Source organism: Thamnophis elegans, chromosome 4 (assembly GCF_009769535.1).
Source record: "Thamnophis elegans isolate rThaEle1 chromosome 4, rThaEle1.pri, whole genome shotgun sequence".
NCBI lineage: Eukaryota > Metazoa > Chordata > Lepidosauria > Squamata > Colubridae > Thamnophis > Thamnophis elegans.
The window spans coordinates 138594205-138611343 of NC_045544.1; the positions used below are offsets into that span (position 1 = coordinate 138594205).

At 41.5% G+C, this 17139-nt stretch overlaps 1 protein-coding gene across 1 annotated transcript; it reads right to left on the bottom strand.

Annotated features, from left to right (window-relative positions):
- Nucleotides 1-1841: 1841 nt before the first annotated feature.
- On the bottom strand, nucleotides 1842-14471 carry GLOD4 (glyoxalase domain containing 4). Its single transcript, XM_032214856.1, has 7 exons — nucleotides 14356-14471; nucleotides 11669-11813; nucleotides 9919-10055; nucleotides 7380-7466; nucleotides 5240-5353; nucleotides 3897-3983; nucleotides 1842-2796 (listed from the first exon to the last, which is right to left on the bottom strand). The coding sequence occupies exons 1-7, from the start codon at nucleotides 14446-14448 to the stop codon at nucleotides 2731-2733; spliced, it is 729 nt and encodes a 242-aa protein (XP_032070747.1). The 5' UTR covers nucleotides 14449-14471; the 3' UTR covers nucleotides 1842-2730.
- Between the last annotated feature and the right edge of the window lie 2668 nt (nucleotides 14472-17139).

Sequence of the window (17139 nt, forward strand, 5' to 3'; positions counted from 1 at the left end):
GTCAAGGACTACTTGCGCACGAGAATCTAGTCAGCTAACAGTCAGCACCAAATGGGTGCTAGATAGAGTCAACCGAATTGAAGAGGGGTAGAACTTAGACCCTTTGTGGGAACGCATCTACTCCAGGCTGATTCCTCTCTTGACTCCACCCCGCCGTCCCCCCAAGGCTCTGCCTGTCTTTCTACCTCAGGGGTATCAAACTCAATTTCATTGAGGGCCACATCAGGGCTGTGGTTGACCTGGGCGGGGGGCAGCCGGGTATGGCCAACTGGTAGGTGTGGCCAGCTTGGCACCATTCACTGGGTGTAGCTAACTGGGTGGGCATGGCCAGCTAAGTGGGTGTGGCCAGCTTGACGCCACTCCCCAAACTCCTGGCATGTTTCCTCTTTGCATTGGATAGACTGGGGCCAAAGCGATGTGGATAGACTGGCACGGCCCCGCGGGCGGGTTCTAACCACACCCTGGGCCTGATCTGGCCCACCGGCCTTGGGTTTCACACCCCTGTTCTACATAAAGTGATAGTTCTAATATAGTGGAGGCGCGGTGGTAAGAATGCAGCCTTGTAGGCTAACTCTGCCGACTGCCAGGAAGTTCGATCTTGACTGGCTCAAGGTCGACTCATCCTTCCAAGGTTGGTAAAATGAGGACCCAGATTGTTGGGGGCACGATGGCTGACTCTGTAAACTGCTTAGAGAGGGCTGGAAAGCAGTATATAAGTTTGTGCTATTGCTATTTCTCCCTCCCTCCCTCTCTTTTCTCCTTCCTTCCTCAGTAGTTGCCCTGACCCTTTGGAACGATCTCCCCGTGGAGATTCGTACCCTCACCACCGTCCAGGCCTTCCGCACAGCCCTCAAGAACTGGCTAGCCCGTCAGGCCTGGGGACAAGGATAGTTGCCCCTCCCGAATGATGAATGTATGTTGCTTATTACTTTTATTATATGTGTCTATGTTATTGTTTGTACTTCCCCTCCCTGATTTTATGTGAGCCGCCCCGAGTCCCCTCAGGGAAAAGGGCAGCCTACAAATGTTAATAAAATCAAAATCAAATCAAATCCTTCCTTTCCATCTTTCCCTCCCTCCTTCCGTCTCTTCTTCTCTTTTCTCCTTCTTTCCCTCCTTCCTTTCCCTCTGTTTCCTTCCTTCCTTCCTTCCTTCCTTCCCGTGGTGGTACATGGGTTAGAAGGCAGCATTGCAGGCTAAACTCTGCCCACAGCCAGGAGGTTCGATCTTGACTGGCTCAAGGCTGACTCAGCCTTCCGTCCTTCCTTCCGAGGTGGGTAAAATGAGGACCCAGATTGTTGGGGGCAACAGATTGACTCTATAAACTGCTTAGGGAGGGCTGTAAAAGCACTGCGAAGCGGTATATAAGTCTAAGGGTTATTGCTAGGGAAGGGAAGGGAAGAAGGAAGGCAGGCAGACATTGTTGCACAAGTGTTATAAAGGTGTATTGCAAGCTAATTCTGCTCAGTCAGGAGTTCGATTCTGACCGGCTGAAGGTTGACTCAGCCTTCCATCCTTCCGAGGTTGGTAAAATGATGACCCAGATTGTTGGGGGCAAGAGGCTGACTCTGTAAACTGCTTAGAGAGGGCTGTAAAAGCACTGTGAAGTGGTATATAAGTCTAAGGGCTATTGCTAGGGAAGGGAAGGGAGGAAGGAAGGCAGGCATTGTTGCACAAGTGTTATAAAGGTATATTACAAGCTAACTCTGCTCAGTCAGGAGTTCGATTCTGACTGGCTCAAGGTTGACTCGTCCTTCTGTCCTTCCAAGATTGGTAAAACGAGGACCCAGATCATTGAGTGGGGGGGAAGGGGAGTAATATGCTGACTCTATAAACCGCTTAAAGAGGGCTGTAAAGCAGTATAAAGCAGTATATAACTCTGTGCGATCGCTATGGCTGTTGACAACCCACTTGTGGGTTTTATCGGCCGCCTGCAAGAAAGAATCAGACATATATACAAATACTTTGTATAAGCTTTTTTGTGTTTTAATTCCACAGGTCTCTGATTCGAGACTCTGCAGGCCAGTGTAATTCTCAACATCCAGGTTTTTTTTTCCCCCTCCGCAATTGGCCTCTGAACCAGGTTTAGCGCTTGTGACTTCTTTGAGCTGCCTCAGTGGCTTATAAACCTTTGAGTTGGGAGATGGAATATGCACTAATGCTTGGGGTGGAGGAGGAGGGGAAGAGGAAAAAAGGTGGGTCCCCAAAAAATCACAACGGCAGTTGTAATCGGTATCTTGCCCCGCGGAAAGTACGGCACATTGAAACTCTGAACCCTCCCGGCCAAATCTGGCACTGTCTGCCCACTCAAAATTCAAGCCACGTTAAACGGAACGGAATGTCAGTTTGCTAGAATTAAATTGAGGGTTTGAGAAAACAACAACAACAAAATCTCCATTTTAGCTGGCAGGTCCAGAGATCTTCCTTGTAATCCGTTGCAAATAATTTTCCAGCCGAAATACTACTTACATTTCTCCTGATTTTTTATCGGGACGAGAAACGTAATAGGGTTGTGTGAACTGGAACACACAATGACACACACACACACACACACACACACACACACACACACACCCTCCCTCCCTCCCTCCCTCCCTCCCTGCGAAACCCTGCAGGACCCAGAAGAGGCGGGGAAAAGAAACTTGAAAAAGGAAAAAAAAATCTGGCAATCCCGCAGAGGTGGGATTTAAACTTCCTGTTTGCCAGGTTCGGAAAGGAATCGCAGGTGGGTTATGCCGAAGGCTTGGGGCGGTTGTGTTTGGCAAACCACTCGTGGCTCTTATCGGCCGCCATTGCCTGCAAGGAAGAAAAATTAAATAAATACAATGCAATACAATAGCAGAGTTGGAAGGGACCTTGGAGGTCTTCTAGTCCAACCCCCTGCCTAGGTAGGAAACCCTATATCGTTTCAGACAAACATCTTCTTAAAGACTTTAAAGACTTAAAATATTGTTCCCTTCCTTGAATAGAAAAGAAAATAAAATATGGAATGGAATAAAGAATAGAATAGAATAGGAATAGGAATAGAATAGATTCTTTATTGAGAATAGAAAAAGAATAGAAATAGAATAGCAATAGGAATAAAAATAGAAATAGAATAGAATAGAATCTTTATTGAGAATAAAATAGACTAGAATAGAATAGGAATAGAATATAATCTTTATTGAGAATAGAATATAGAACAGAAATAGGAAAAGAATAGAAATAGATATAGAATAGCATAGCAATAGGAATAGGAATAAAAATAAAAATAGGAATAAAATAGAATCTTTATTGAGAATAGAATAGAATATAGAATGGAATAGGAATAGAATCTTTACTGAGAATAGAATAGAATTGCATGGAATGAAATATAGAATAGAACAGCAATAGGAATAAAAATACAAATAGGAATAGAAATAGGAATAGAATCTTTATTGAGAATAAAATAGACTAGAATAGAATATACAGTAGAATAGGATTAGAATAGAATATTTATTGAGAATAGAATATAGAACAGAAATAGAAAAAGAATAGAAATAGATATAAATAGCATAGCAATAGGAATAGGAATAAAAATAGAAATAGGAATAGAATAGAATCTTTATTGAGAATAGAATAGAATATAGAATGGAATAGGAATAGAATCTTTACTGAGAATAGAGTAGAATGGAATGGAATAAAATATAGAATAGAATAGCAATAGGAATAAAAATACAAATAGGAATAGAAATAGGAATAGAATAGAATCTTTATTGAGAATAGAATAGACCAAAATAGAATATAGAATAGAATAGGAATAGAATAGAATTTGAAGCAACAAAGGGGCAATTTGAACTGCCAGCCGCCTGTGTTGCCTTGGTGCCCCCAGGTCATCGCATTATCAAGAGACCTGGCAGAGAGGACCCCCAACTCACCTCGTCCAAGAGCTTCTCACTGTTCGGGTCCACCTTGGAGAGCTCCCTGAAGGCCTCGTCCCCCACGAAGCAGATTTCGTGGCCATCCTACGAGAAATCGATGAGGATCAGTACAAGAGGCCGATTCTGTAAACCGCTTAGAGAGGACTGTAAAAACACTGTGAAGTGGTATGTACCGTATTTTTGGAGTATAAGACGCATCTCCCCCCCAAAAAAGAGGGTGAAAATCTGGGTGCGTCTTATACACTGAATACAGCATTTTTAGCTTCCAGAAACCCCACCCCCTTCGCCAAAATGGACATGCATAGCCTCTAGGAGGCTTCCAGAGTGCTCTTGGGGGCTGGGGGGGGGGGGCAAAAACGAGTTAAAAACGGGCCATTTTTTGCTTGTTTTTGCCCCCCCACCCCAGCCGCCAGGAGCACTCTACAAGCCTCCTAAAGGCTATGCATGCCCTTTCTTTTTGGCAAAAAATGAGGTGTGCAGAGGGTTTGGGAGGTCTGCAGAGGGCTTTTTAAAATAATAATAATAATAATCTCTTCAAAATCTTGGTGTGTCTTATACTCCGGTGCGTCTTATACTCCCAAAAATATGGTAAGTCTAAGTGCTATTGCTTTGTTCAGGAGCAGTCTATCTCTGAAAAAAGGCAAGGACTGGAAATGAACAAAGTTTGACTCACAATTGATTTGATTGATTTGATTTTATTATATTTATATGCCGCCCTTTTCCCCCGAAGGGGACTCAGGGCGGCTCACAATTCAAATCAGGGAAGGGGGGGGTACAGACAAAAAATAAAAAACGAAACATAACAATGCATAATTTAAAACACACAACAGTCATACCAATTCAAGATGGGGGCAACAGCTCTTTAGCCCCAGGCCTGTCGGAACAGCCAGGTTTTAAGGGCTTTGCGGAAGGCCTGGAGGGTGGTGAGGGTTCGAATCTCCACGGGGAGCTCGTTCCAGAGGGTCGGAGCAGCCACAGAGAAGGCTCTCCTCCGGGTAGTCGCCAGTCGACACTGGCCGGCGGATGGAATTCGGAGGAGGCCTAATCTGTGGGATCTAATCGGTCTAGTGGAGGTAATTGGCAGCAGGCGGTCTCTCAAGTACCCAGGTCCAATACCATGAAGGGCTTTATAAGTGACGACTAGCGCCTTGAAGCGTATCCGGAGACCAATAGGCAGCCAGTGCAGCTCGCGGAGGATAGGTATAACGTGGGTGTACCGAGATGCACCCACGATCGCTCGCGCGGCTGCATTCTGGACAAGCTGAAGTCTCCGAATGCTCTTCAAGGGCTGCCCCATGTAGAGCACGTTGCAGCAACATATCTATTTTAAGGGCACTTACAGGATCAGCCAAAATTACGACTTGCACCGTTGCTTTCCCTGGTGTGTCCAAGCTCACAAGAGGCGTCAAAATTTTCTGGTTCTCCTTTTTCATTAAGGCTTCGATTGCAGGCAACTTGGTGAGGAACGGGATCCAAGGAAGAAGAAATTTGGGGAGGAGGGAAAGAGAGGAGGCCAAATATAAGAGAGGCATGGTCAGTTTGCTGCAAACAATAGGCCTCCCCTTCTAGAAAGAACTTTCAAAACAGAAAAAGAAAGTATATTTTCAAAACATGAAAAGAAAGCATGTTTGAAATGTAAACAAAATATTTTCAAAACGTAAAAGGACATTATTTTCATAACCAAAATATTTTCAGGACATGAAAAGGGAGCATTTCAAAGCGTAAAGAAAGTATTTTCAAAAGGTAAAAAGAACGTTGGAAATGTAAAAAGGTTTCTCAAAACGTAAGAAGAGTTTTTTTAAAACGTAAAAAGGTTTTCAAAACGTAGAAAGCATTTTCATAACATAAAATGATTTGCAGGACATGAAAGGAAAACATTTTCAAAACGTAAACATATTTTCGAAACGTAAAAAAGTATGTTGAAAATGTCAACAGATCTTTCAAGACATAAAAAGTTTTTAAAACGTAAATTTTTTTGAAAACATTAAAAGAATTTTCATAACAAAATGATTTGCAGAACATGAAAGGAAGGCATTTTCAAAACGTACAAAAGTATGTTGAAAATGTAAAAAGATCTTTCAAAAGGTAAAAAGTTTTTAAAACGTAAAAAGATTTTCAAAACGTAAGAAAGAATTTTCATAATATAAAATGATTTTCAGAACATGGAAAGAAAGCATTTTCAAAGCATAAACCAAGTATTTTTGAAATTAAAAAGAAAGTATTTTGAAAATGTAAAAATGTTTTTTTGAAACGTAAAAATATTTTTTAATACGTAAAAAGGTTTTCAAAATGTAGAAAGAATTTTCAGAACATAAAATGATTTGCAGAACATGAAAGGAAAACATTTTCAAAACGTAAACATATTTTCGAAACGTAAAAAAGTATGTTGAAAATGTAAACAGATCTTTCAAGACATAAAAAGTTTTTAAAACGTAAAATTTTTTCAAAACATTAAAAGAATTTTCATAACAAAATGATTTGCAGAACATGAAAGGAAGGCATTTTCAAAACGTAAACATATTTTCAAAACGTACAAAAGTATGTTGAAAATGTAAAAAGATCTTTTGAAAGGTAAAAAGTTTTTAAAACGTAAAAAGATTTTCAAAACGTAAGAAAGAATCTTCATAATATAAAATGATTTTCAGAACATGAAAAGAAAGTATTTTCAAAGCATAAACCAAGTATTTTTGAAATGTAAAAAGAAAGTATTTTGAAAATGTAAAAAGGTTTTTTTGAAACGTAAAAATATTTTTTAATATGTAAAAAGGTCTTCAAAATGTAGAAAGAATTTTCAGAACATAAAATGATTTTCAGAACATGGAAAGAAAGCATTTTCAAGGCATAAACCAAGTATTTTTGAAATGTAAAAAGAAAGTATTTTGAAAATGTAAAAAGGTTTTTTGAAACGTAAAAAGATTTTTTAATACATAAAAAGGTCTTCAAAATGTAGAAAGAATTTTCAGAACATAAAATGATTTTCAGAACATGGAAAGAAAGCATTTTCAAAGCATAAACCAAGTATTTTTGAAATGTAAAAAGAAAGTATTTTGAAAATGTAAAAAGGTTTTTTGAAACGTAAAAAGATTTTTTAATACGTAAAAAGGTTTTCAAAATGTAAGAAAGAATTTTCAGAACATAAAATGATTTTCAGAACATGGAAAGAAAGCATTTTCAAAGCATAAACCAAGTATTTTTGAAATGTAAAAAGAAAGTATTTTGAAAATGTAAAAAGGTTTTTTTGAAACCTAGAGTTTTTAAAACGCAAAAAGATTTTCAAAACAGAATTTTGAAATGGTGGCAGAAAAGGTCATAAAATGGGGCAAAACCCGCTTAACAACAGCCTTGCTTAGCAACAGAAATGTTGGTCGTAAATCGAGGACTCCCTGTGAATACGAAACGGACCTTCCTACTCTAACTCCAACCACACCCACAACTGCACACTGGGCTTCGGTTGTGTCTCTTGTATCCCTGAGATCTTACCTCTTCCTTCGGACAAGAGAAGGCGATTCGTCCGAAGGCTGTGCCGTGATCCACATCCTGGTCAATGCTTTGCAACTCGAGTTTACACTAGAATTAAAAACAAAATAAAAATAAGAACAATTGGGTTTACAAAAAAAAAAGCCACACAAAATGACACGGAAGTTCAGGATGCAAAAACATCTGAATTGTAAATTTTGGTGGGACGTCGAGTCTTATTCTGGTAGTCGGTCTGTCTTGGGAGCGTGGCTTTCTACTTATTTTCCGCCCGAGCAAATTTGTCTGGTGTTAATCCCCGCTTATCTGGGTGTAGAATGCAGGAGAGGATGTTTTCTGCTTTGTTTCCCTTCTTAGTTTTTGGTTGTCTTCTTGTGGCGGTTTGCAAATATGGCTTATTTCTACCTGCCTGTCGATGGTGGATCTGTCTGAATGTCAAGCTTTCAGGAATTCTCTACCATTTTTGGATTTAGCTTACAATACAATAGCAGAGTTGGAAGGGACCTTGGAGGTCTTCTAGTCCAACCCCCTGCCTAGGCAGGAAACCTTATACCGTTCCAGACAAATGGCTATCCAGCATCTTCTTAAAGACTTCCGGTGTTGGGGCATTCACAACTTCTGGAGGCAACTTCTGTTCCACCGATGAATTGTTCTGACTGTCAGGAAATTTCTCCTTAGTTCTAAGTTGCTTCTCTCCTTGATTAGTTTCCACCCATTGCTTCTTGTCCTGCCTTCAGATGCTTTGGAGAATAGCTTGACTCCCTCTTCTTTGTGGCAACTCCTGGGATATTGGAAGACTGCTATCATGTCTCCCCTGGTCCTTCTTTTCATTAAACTAGACATACCCAGTTCCTGCAACCGTTCTTCATATGTTTTAGTCTCCAGTCCCCTAATCCTCTTTGTTGCTCTTCTCTGCACTCTTTCCAGAGTCTCCGCATCTTTTCTACATCGTGGCAACCAAAACTGAATGCCATATTCCAAGTGTGGCCTTACCAAGGCCTTATAAAGTGGTATTAACCCTTCACGTGATCTTGATTCTCTCCCTCTGTTGATGCAGCCTAGAACTGTGTTGGCTTTTTTGGCAGCTGCTGCACACGGCTGGCTCCTATTTAAATGGTTGGCCACTAGGACTCCAAGATCCTCTCACGGTTACTACTATTGAGTTACTACTAGCTTTGTTTAGGATGCTTGCAGTTTTCCTGTTGAAACTATGGTTCGGTCTCTCTATGCCAGGGGTGTGAAACTTGATTTCATTCAGGGCTGCATCAGGGTTGTGTCTGATCTTGGGTGGCCCAGGAGAGGGGGGGGGGGGCGCTTGGCCAACTCAACACCACTCATCAAGGCTCTGTTTTGAGCCGCGACGGCCTCCTGCAGCCCTCCATCAGAGTGGGACTGTTACACTGTACAGGTAGCCCTCAATTCACAACAATTTACAATGTAGGGAACATTCAAAGTTACAACAGCAATGAAAAAAATTGACTTATGTATGTTTTTCCCACTTAACGGCATCCCCATGGTCACATGATCAAAATTCAGGTGCTTGGCAACTGACTCATATTTATGACCGTTGCAGTGTCCCTGAGTCACGGGATCCCCTATTGCAACCTTCTGGGAAGCCAGATTCACTTAGCAACCCATTCCTAACTCAGGTGTCCGTTCTTGAGTGGAGGAGTAACAGGCTTGACAATAAAGTTTTGCTAGAGTGTAAGAGCTTCATTCAATGTGAAGGGCTTCATTCAGCCCTTCAACTGCATTGCACTTCTCTTCCCATAATCCTAACTTTGGCGGTGCCTTATGGACAGGCTGTCCAACTATTCCGGAGGGCACTTCAGATGGAAGGAATCGAGCAATGTTTCTTGACAGTTTTAAGAAGGGTGGACTTCAATTCCCCAAATTCCCCAGCCTGTGTGCTTTAGGATGTGGTGGCTTAAGAATTCTGGGAATTGAAGTCCAGACATCTCAAAGCATGCAGGCTGAGGAATTCTGGGAATTGAAGTCCACCCATCTTAAAGCATGCAGGCTGAGGAAGTCTGGGAATTGAAGTCCAGATATCTTAAAGAATGCCAGCTGAGGAAGTCTGGGAATTGGAGTCCACCTATCTTAAAGCATGCTGCCTGGGGAATTCTGGGAGTTGAAGTCCACCCATCTTAAAGCATGCCGGCTGGGGGATTCTGGGAGTGGAAGTCCTCCCCTCTTAAAGCATTGCTGCCTGGGGAATTCTGGGAGTTGAAATCCACCCATCTTAAAGCATGATGCCTGGGGAATCCTGGGAATTGAAGTCCACCCATCTCAAAGTCCAGATATCTTAAAGAATGCCAGCTGAGGAAGTCTGGGAATTGGAGTCCAGATATCTCAAAGCATGCAGGCTGAGGAATTCTGGGAATTGAAGTCCACCCATCTCAAAACATACTGGCTGGGGAATCCTGGGAATTGAAGTCCACCCATCTTAAAGCATGCAGGCTGAGGAATGCTGGGAGTTGAAGTCCACCCACCTTCAAGTCTCCAAGGTTGAGAAGAAACGTTGCCCTAAGGACATCAACCTCACCTGGTTATTGGCATAACCGAGCAAAACTTTCTTCTTGCCTTCGTCCTTCTCATACACTTTCATGCCCAGCAATCTGGACCAGTAATCCACCGATTTCGACAGGTTGGATACAGCCAGAGTCACCTTCAACACCGGATCTGGAGGATAACAACAACATAGGTGGGTTTGAGTCAAGACTTGGTAGCAGGACAAAGTGATCTGGGGGCCACTGAAAACATCTCCCCCTGGACTAGACCCACTCTGGGACATTCAGACCCTTGTGTGGGTCAGCCAGAGGCCTTCAACAGCACATCCCCTCTAGCAGACGGTCTCAGAGTTTCCCAATCCCTTCTGAAGGGGGTCTGAGTGCTTAGAATAGAATAGACCTAGAAGGGATAGATAGATAGATAGATAGATAGATAGATGGATAGAATAAGATAGATAGATAGATAGAATAGATATTAGATAAATAAATAGATCGATAGAATAAGATAGGTAGGTAGGTAGGTAGGTAGGTAGGTAGGTAGGTAGGTAGGTAGGTAGGTAGGTAGGTAGGTAGATAGATAGATAGATAGATAGATAGATAGATAGATAGATAAACAAATAAATAAATAGAATAAGATAGATAGCAGATAGTAGCAGTTGTGAGTGAATACTTTTGGCAATATAGTGTAGATAGATAGATAGATAGATAGATAGATAGATGATAGATAGATAGAATAGATATTAGATAGATAGATAGATAGATACAGATAGATAGATAGATAGATAGAATAGATATTAGATAGATAGATAGATAGATAGATAGATAGATAGATAGATAGATACAGATAGATACATAGAATAAGATAGATAGATAGAATAAGATAGATGGATAGATAGATAAATAGAATAAGATATAGAATAGATATTAGATAAATAAATAGATCGATAGAATAAGATCGATAGAATAAGATAGATAGATAGATAGATAGATAGATAGATAGATAGATAGATAGATAGATACAGATAGATACATAGAATAAGATAAATAGATAGAGAGAATTAGATGGATAGATAGATAAATAGAATAAGATATAGAATAGATATTAGATAAATAATAGATCGATAGAATAAGATAGATAGATAGATAGATACTATATTGCCAAAAGTATTCACTCACCCATCCACATAATCAGAAGCAGTTGTAAGCGAATACTTTTGGCAATATAGATAGATAGATGATAGATAGATGATAGATGATAGATGATAGATAGATAGATAGATAGATAGATTAGATAGATAGATAGATAGATAGATAGATAGATAGATAGATAGATAGATAGATAGCTATAAGATAGATAGAAAGATAGCTAGATACCTATAAGACAGAGAAAGCCATTTGTCTGAAATGGTATAGAGTTTCCTGCCTTGGCAGCGGGTTGGACAAGAAGACCTTTAAGGTCCCTTCCAACTCTGCTATTGTATTGTATATAGATAGACAGACAGACAATAAGTAGGTAGGTAGATATATAGATAGATATACAAGCTGTAGAATAAGGTAGGTAGGTAGGTAGATAGAGATAAATAGATAAGATATGTGATAGATATATGATAGATAGATAGATAGATAGATAGATAGATAGATAGATAGATAGATAGATAGATAGATAGATAGATTCTTCAAAGCTCTTGAGGACTTTCTATCATCTTCCCTGCATTAAGGGTTCAGAGCATCATCAAATGTGGAAACAGAGTGGCTGCAGCTTCATTGTTCTGCTCTGATCCTTACCTTCTTGGGGTTGTTCTTTGTCTTCCAGAAAGAACTTATATCCTCCTGGGGCTTCTGATTCATAAATGCCTCCTGAGGTCTCCCTCAGCGGCCACTGCAATTTTTTGGCATTTTTCACAGCCTGGCTCGAGGCAACAGTCATCCCCTGAATAAACATGGGGAAAAAATAATATATATATATATTTAAAAAGATGCAGAGACTCTAGAAAGAGTGCAGAGAAGAGCAAGAAAGAGGATTAGGGGACTGGAGACTAAAACATATGAAGAACGGTTGCAGGAACTGGGCATGTCTAGTTTAATGAAAAGAAGGACCAGGGGAGACATGATAGCAGCCTTCCAATATCTCAGGGGCTGCCCCAAAGAAGAGGGAGTCAAGCTATTCTCCAAGGCACCTGAGGGCAGAACAAGAAGCAATGGGTGGAAACTAATTAAGGAGAGAAGCGACTTAGAACTGAGGAGAAACTTCTTAACAGTAAGGACAATTAGCCACCAGACGTTGTGGGTGGAAGTTTTTAAGAAGAGATTGGACAGTCATAACTGCTAATTTATTGACAAAACCATGATAAAGCATGGTCGTGTGATCGCAGGACACTGCAAATGCCATAGATTTGTATAGGGTTTACTGCTTCAGCGGGGGGTTGGACTAGAAGACCTCCAAGGCCCCTTCCAACTCTATTATTCTGTTATCACAAGAACAAATTGATGTGCCCCTTGGTTGCAAAGTTATTGTTTTCAGATTAGACTGATTGATTGGAATGGTCTAGGGTCTCCTGCTTGAGCAGGGGGCTGGACTAGAAGACCTCCAAGGCCCCTTCCAGCCCTATTCTGATTGATTGATTGATTGATTGATTGAAATGGTCTAGGGTCTCCTGCTTGAGCAGGGGGCTGGACTAGAAGACCTCCAAGCTCCCTTCCAGCCCTATTCTGATTGATTGAGTGACTGATTGGTTGAAATAGTCTAGGGTCTCCTGCTTGAGCAGGGGGCTGGACTAGAAGACCTCCAAGGTCCCTTCCAGCTCTATTCTGATTGATTGATTGACTGGTTGATTGAAATGGTCTAGGGTCTCCTGCTTGAGCAGGGGGTTGAACTAGAAGACCTCCAAGGCCCCTTCCAACTCTATTATTCTGTTATCACAAGAACAAATTGATGTGCCCCTTGGTTGCAAAGTTATTGTTTTCAGATTAGACTGATTGATTGGAATGGTCTAGGGTCTCCTGCTTGAGCAGGGGGCTGGACTAGAAGACCTCCAAGGCCCCTTCCAGCCCTATTCTGATTGATTGATTGATTGATTGATTGAAATGGTCTAGGGTCTCCTGCTTGAGCAGGGGGCTGGACTAGAAGACCTCCAAGCTCCCTTCCAGCCCTATTCTGATTGATTGATTGGAATGGTCGAGGGTCTCCTGCTTGAGCAGGGGCTGGACTAGAAGACCTCCAAGGTCCCTTCCAGCTCTATTCTGATTGATTGATTGACTGGTTGATTGAAATGGTCTAGGGTCTCCTGCTTGAGCAGGGGGCTGGACTAGAAGACCTCCAAGGCCCCTTCCAGACCTATTCTGATTGATTGATTGATTGATTGAAATGGTGTAGGGTCTCCTGCTTGAGCAGGGGGCTGGACTAGAAGACCTCCAAGGCCCCTTCCAGCTCTATTCTGATTGATTGATTGACTGATTGATTGAAATGGTCTAGGGTCTCCTGCTTGAGCAGGGGGCTGGACTAGAAGACCTCCAAGGCCCCTTCCAGCCCTATTCTGATTGATTGATTGACTGATTGATTGAAATGGTCTAGGGTCTCCTGCTTGAGCAGGGGGCTGGACTAGAAGACCTCCAAGGCCCCTTCCAACTCTATTATTCTGTTATCACAAGAACAAATTGATGTGCCCCTTGGTTGCAAAGTTATTGTTTTCAGATTAGACTGATTGATTGAAATGGTCTAGGGTCTCCTGCTTGAGCAGGGGGCTGGACTAGAAGACCTCCAAGGCCCCTTCCAGCTCTATTCTGATTGATTGATTGACTGATTGATTGAAATGGTCTAGGGTCTCCTGCTTGAGCAGGGGGCTGGACTAGAAGGCCTCCAAGGCCCCTTCCAGCCCTATTCTGATTGATTGATTGATTGATTGATTGATTGATTGAAATGGTCTAGGGTCTCCTGCTTGAGCAGGGGGCTGGACTAGAAGACCTCCAAGCTCCCTTCCAGCCCTATTCTGATTGATTGAGTGACTGATTGGTTGAAATAGTCTAGGGTCTCCTGCTTGAGCAGGGGGCTGGACTAGAAGACCTCCAAGGTCCCTTCCAGCTCTATTCTGATTGATTGATTGACTGGTTGATTGAAATGGTCTAGGGTCTCCTGCTTGAGCAGGGGGCTGGACTAGAAGACCTCCAAGGCCCCTTCCAGCCCTATTCTGATTGATTGATTGATTGATTGAAATGGTGTAGGGTCTCCTGCTTGAGCAGGGGGCTGGACTAGAAGACCTCCAAGGCCCCTTCCAGCTCTATTCTGATTGATTGATTGACTGGTTGATTGAAATGGTCTAGGGTCTCCTGCTTGAGCAGGGGGTTGGACTAGAAGACCTCCAAGGCCCCTTCCAACTCTATTATTCTGTTATCACAAGAACCAATTGATGTGGTTGCAAAGTTATGGTTTTCAGATTATATAACAATCACAAAGCCGTCACGGGAATGACGCTTACCAGAAAATCATTGCCAAGGTGGTAATCCCCAATTCCGTAGTTGTATGTTAGCTCGGCGACGAAGTGGCTGTCCTCCGGTCCATAGCCCACCATAGTTTTACTCCATTTGCCATCATAGGGACTAGAAACATACCCAGCTTAAGTTGTTTTACAGGAACAGCATCACAAGTAAAAAAACCCCAACATCTCTTATGCTTTCTCCTTCCCTCGGAGCAGCCTGAAGTTTAACAGTAAGCCTCGCCTTATGACCACAGATGGAACAAGAAACTCCGCTGCTAAACGAGGCAGTTGTTAAAACGAGGTGTGCTCAATTTTACGACCACTTCTTTTGCCACGGTTGTTAAACCAAACCATTTCAGCCACACCGTGAATGACTGCCCGTTTAAAAAAGCCTCTAAAAACGCGCCCTCTACTGTAAGGCAAGAGTACTGCATGCCTCATCGAGTTTTTAGGCGCTCGAGCAGAGTTAAGCGAGGGTTAAATTAAAAGCCTAAAAAAATCCGGAGGTAGTTGAGGCATGCAGTTCTCCTGCCTCACAGTAGAGGGCGCATTTTTTAGAGGCTTCAACTCTGTCGTTCTGTTTAAAGCTGCAGCGTCGCGCTCCCTCTTCCTCCTCTCTTTCTCCGTTTCTTTTTTATTATTATTATTATTTATTTATTTATTTTCAAAACAAACATACAACTCCTCCTTCTTTACATACTGTCGAAAGTGTATCAGCTGGTTACCAAAGGCTTTTGTGCATCTCATCCACCGTCATCAAATATAATCCATATTAATTCAAATATCTTAACTCAAATATTTATTATATTAACATCATCATGCCTCCACTTTTATTTGACTATAGTTATTTAAACGTCCTTCATCCTTAAATATACCAAGATTTAATACATAACCACATGCTGGCATTTCATTGACTTATTTGGAAAATCCTCCATTAACATTAAATCCTCATATCCTGTTTTAGCTAAACATCCATAATATTTAATACCAAAATTTTATAATCCTCCATATATATAATTTATTATCATTATCCTTTCTTTATTTAACTATATCCTATATCATAACATTTCCCCCCTATTAGTTAAAACTTGACTGTATCTAATTTTGTTTTTTTATTATTATTGTTATTAATAATCTTTATATAATAATTATTGTTATTAATAATCTTTATATATATAGTCCAAAAATATTTCTAACCTTCCCTTCTCATATCCAATTATTACTTATCATAACTGCTCAACATTGTATACATTACTATCATTATCAATTTTTATTTAACTACCTATTACCACTGGATTTAACTAAGTTTAGCTAATTTTGGATTATACTCTTCCATCTATCAACCTGTATCTCTCCAATAACAAAACAATCTTATATCTACTGCCATTTCTCCTGCCTCACAGTAGAGGGCGCATTTTTTAGAGGCTTCAACTCTGTCGTTCTGTTTAAAGCTGCAGCGTCGCGCTCCCTCTTCCTTCTCTCTTTCGCCGTTTCTGATGCCCCCCACCCTCATCCCACGCTCCCTCTTTTCCTTCAAATTTCCTTTTTTTATTTTTTTTTAAATAAATGCAACGCTCAGGCATTCTCTCCTCTCCTGCGACACTGTGAGCACAGGCGGGCGAAAGAAAGTGCTTTAGTCAGTGGGGTGTCGCGGGAGAGGACTGCCTCACCCGCCATGAACCTCACCGCACGTCACTGCAACACAGCCAGAGAACAGGTGTAAGTCCCTTTATTGGCACCAACATTGCCCCCAATGTCCCATTTACTCCCCAGCCTGGAAAAAAGCTCTCTGCAGATACTCCAGTCCAAATGCTGTAAGCAGAATGACTACCGTCAATCAACCAGCAGGGCACGATAAGGACACAGAAGGAAGACCATCATTCAAACAGTCAGGTTAGAGAAAGAAATTTAGAAAAGAAAGTAAGAGAGAGAGAGAGATATATAAAACCCAGGCACCATTTAATGAAAAAGAGGGGAAGAGGGGGGGAAATAGAAAAGCAAGTATTAATATATATAAGTATATGTTCAAGAATGAGATATAGATGAAGAATAGTTCCATCCTTCCTTCCATCCATCCTTCCTTCCATCCTTCCTTCCTTCCATCCTTCCTTCCACCATTTATTCCTTCCTTCCTTCCTTCTATCCTTCCTTCCCATCCTTCCTTCCATCATTTATTCCTTCCTTCCTTCCATCCTTCCTTCCTTCCTTCCTTCCTTCCATCATTTATTCCTTCCTTCCATCCTTCCTTCCTTTCTTCCATCCTTCCTTCTTTCCAACCTTCCTTCCTTTCTTCCATAATTCCTTCCATCCTTCCTTCCTTCTTTCCATCCTTCCTTCTTTCCATCCTTCCTTTCTTCCATCCTTCCATCCATCCTTCCATCCATCCATCCATCATTTATTCCTTCCTTCCTTCCATCCTTCCTTCCATCCTTCCTTCCATTTATTTCTTCCTTCCCATCCTTCCTTCCATCATTTATTCCCTCCTTCCTTCCTTCCATCCTTCCTTTCTTCCATCCTTCCTTCCATCCTTCCTTCCTTCCATCCTTCCTTCCTTCTTTCCATCCTTCCTTCCTTCCTTTCTTCCATCCTTCCTTCCTTCCTTCCTTCCTTCCATCATTTATTCCTTCCTTCCTTCCATCCATCATTCCTTCCATCCTTCCATCATTTATTTCTTCCTTCCATCCTTCCTTCCATCCTTCCAACCTTCCTTCCTTCCATCATTCCTTCCTTCCTTCCTTCCTTCCTTCCTTCCTTCCTTCCTTCCTTCCTTCCTTCCTTCCTTCC

Excerpts from the sequence above, each read along its gene's own strand:
- GLOD4 (XM_032214856.1), bottom strand. The coding sequence starts at position 14,448 with ATGGTGGGCTATGGACCGGAGGACAGCCACTTCGTCGCCGAGCTAACA. Across the intron at positions 7,467-9,918 it reads TCGGTTATGCCAATAACCAG|TGTAAACTCGAGTTGCAAAG; the intron begins GTGAGGTTGATG and ends TTTTAATTCTAG. Across the intron at positions 5,354-7,379 it reads TCTCTTGTCCGAAGGAAGAG|TTGCCTGCAATCGAAGCCTT; the intron begins GTAAGATCTCAG and ends TTCCTCACCAAG.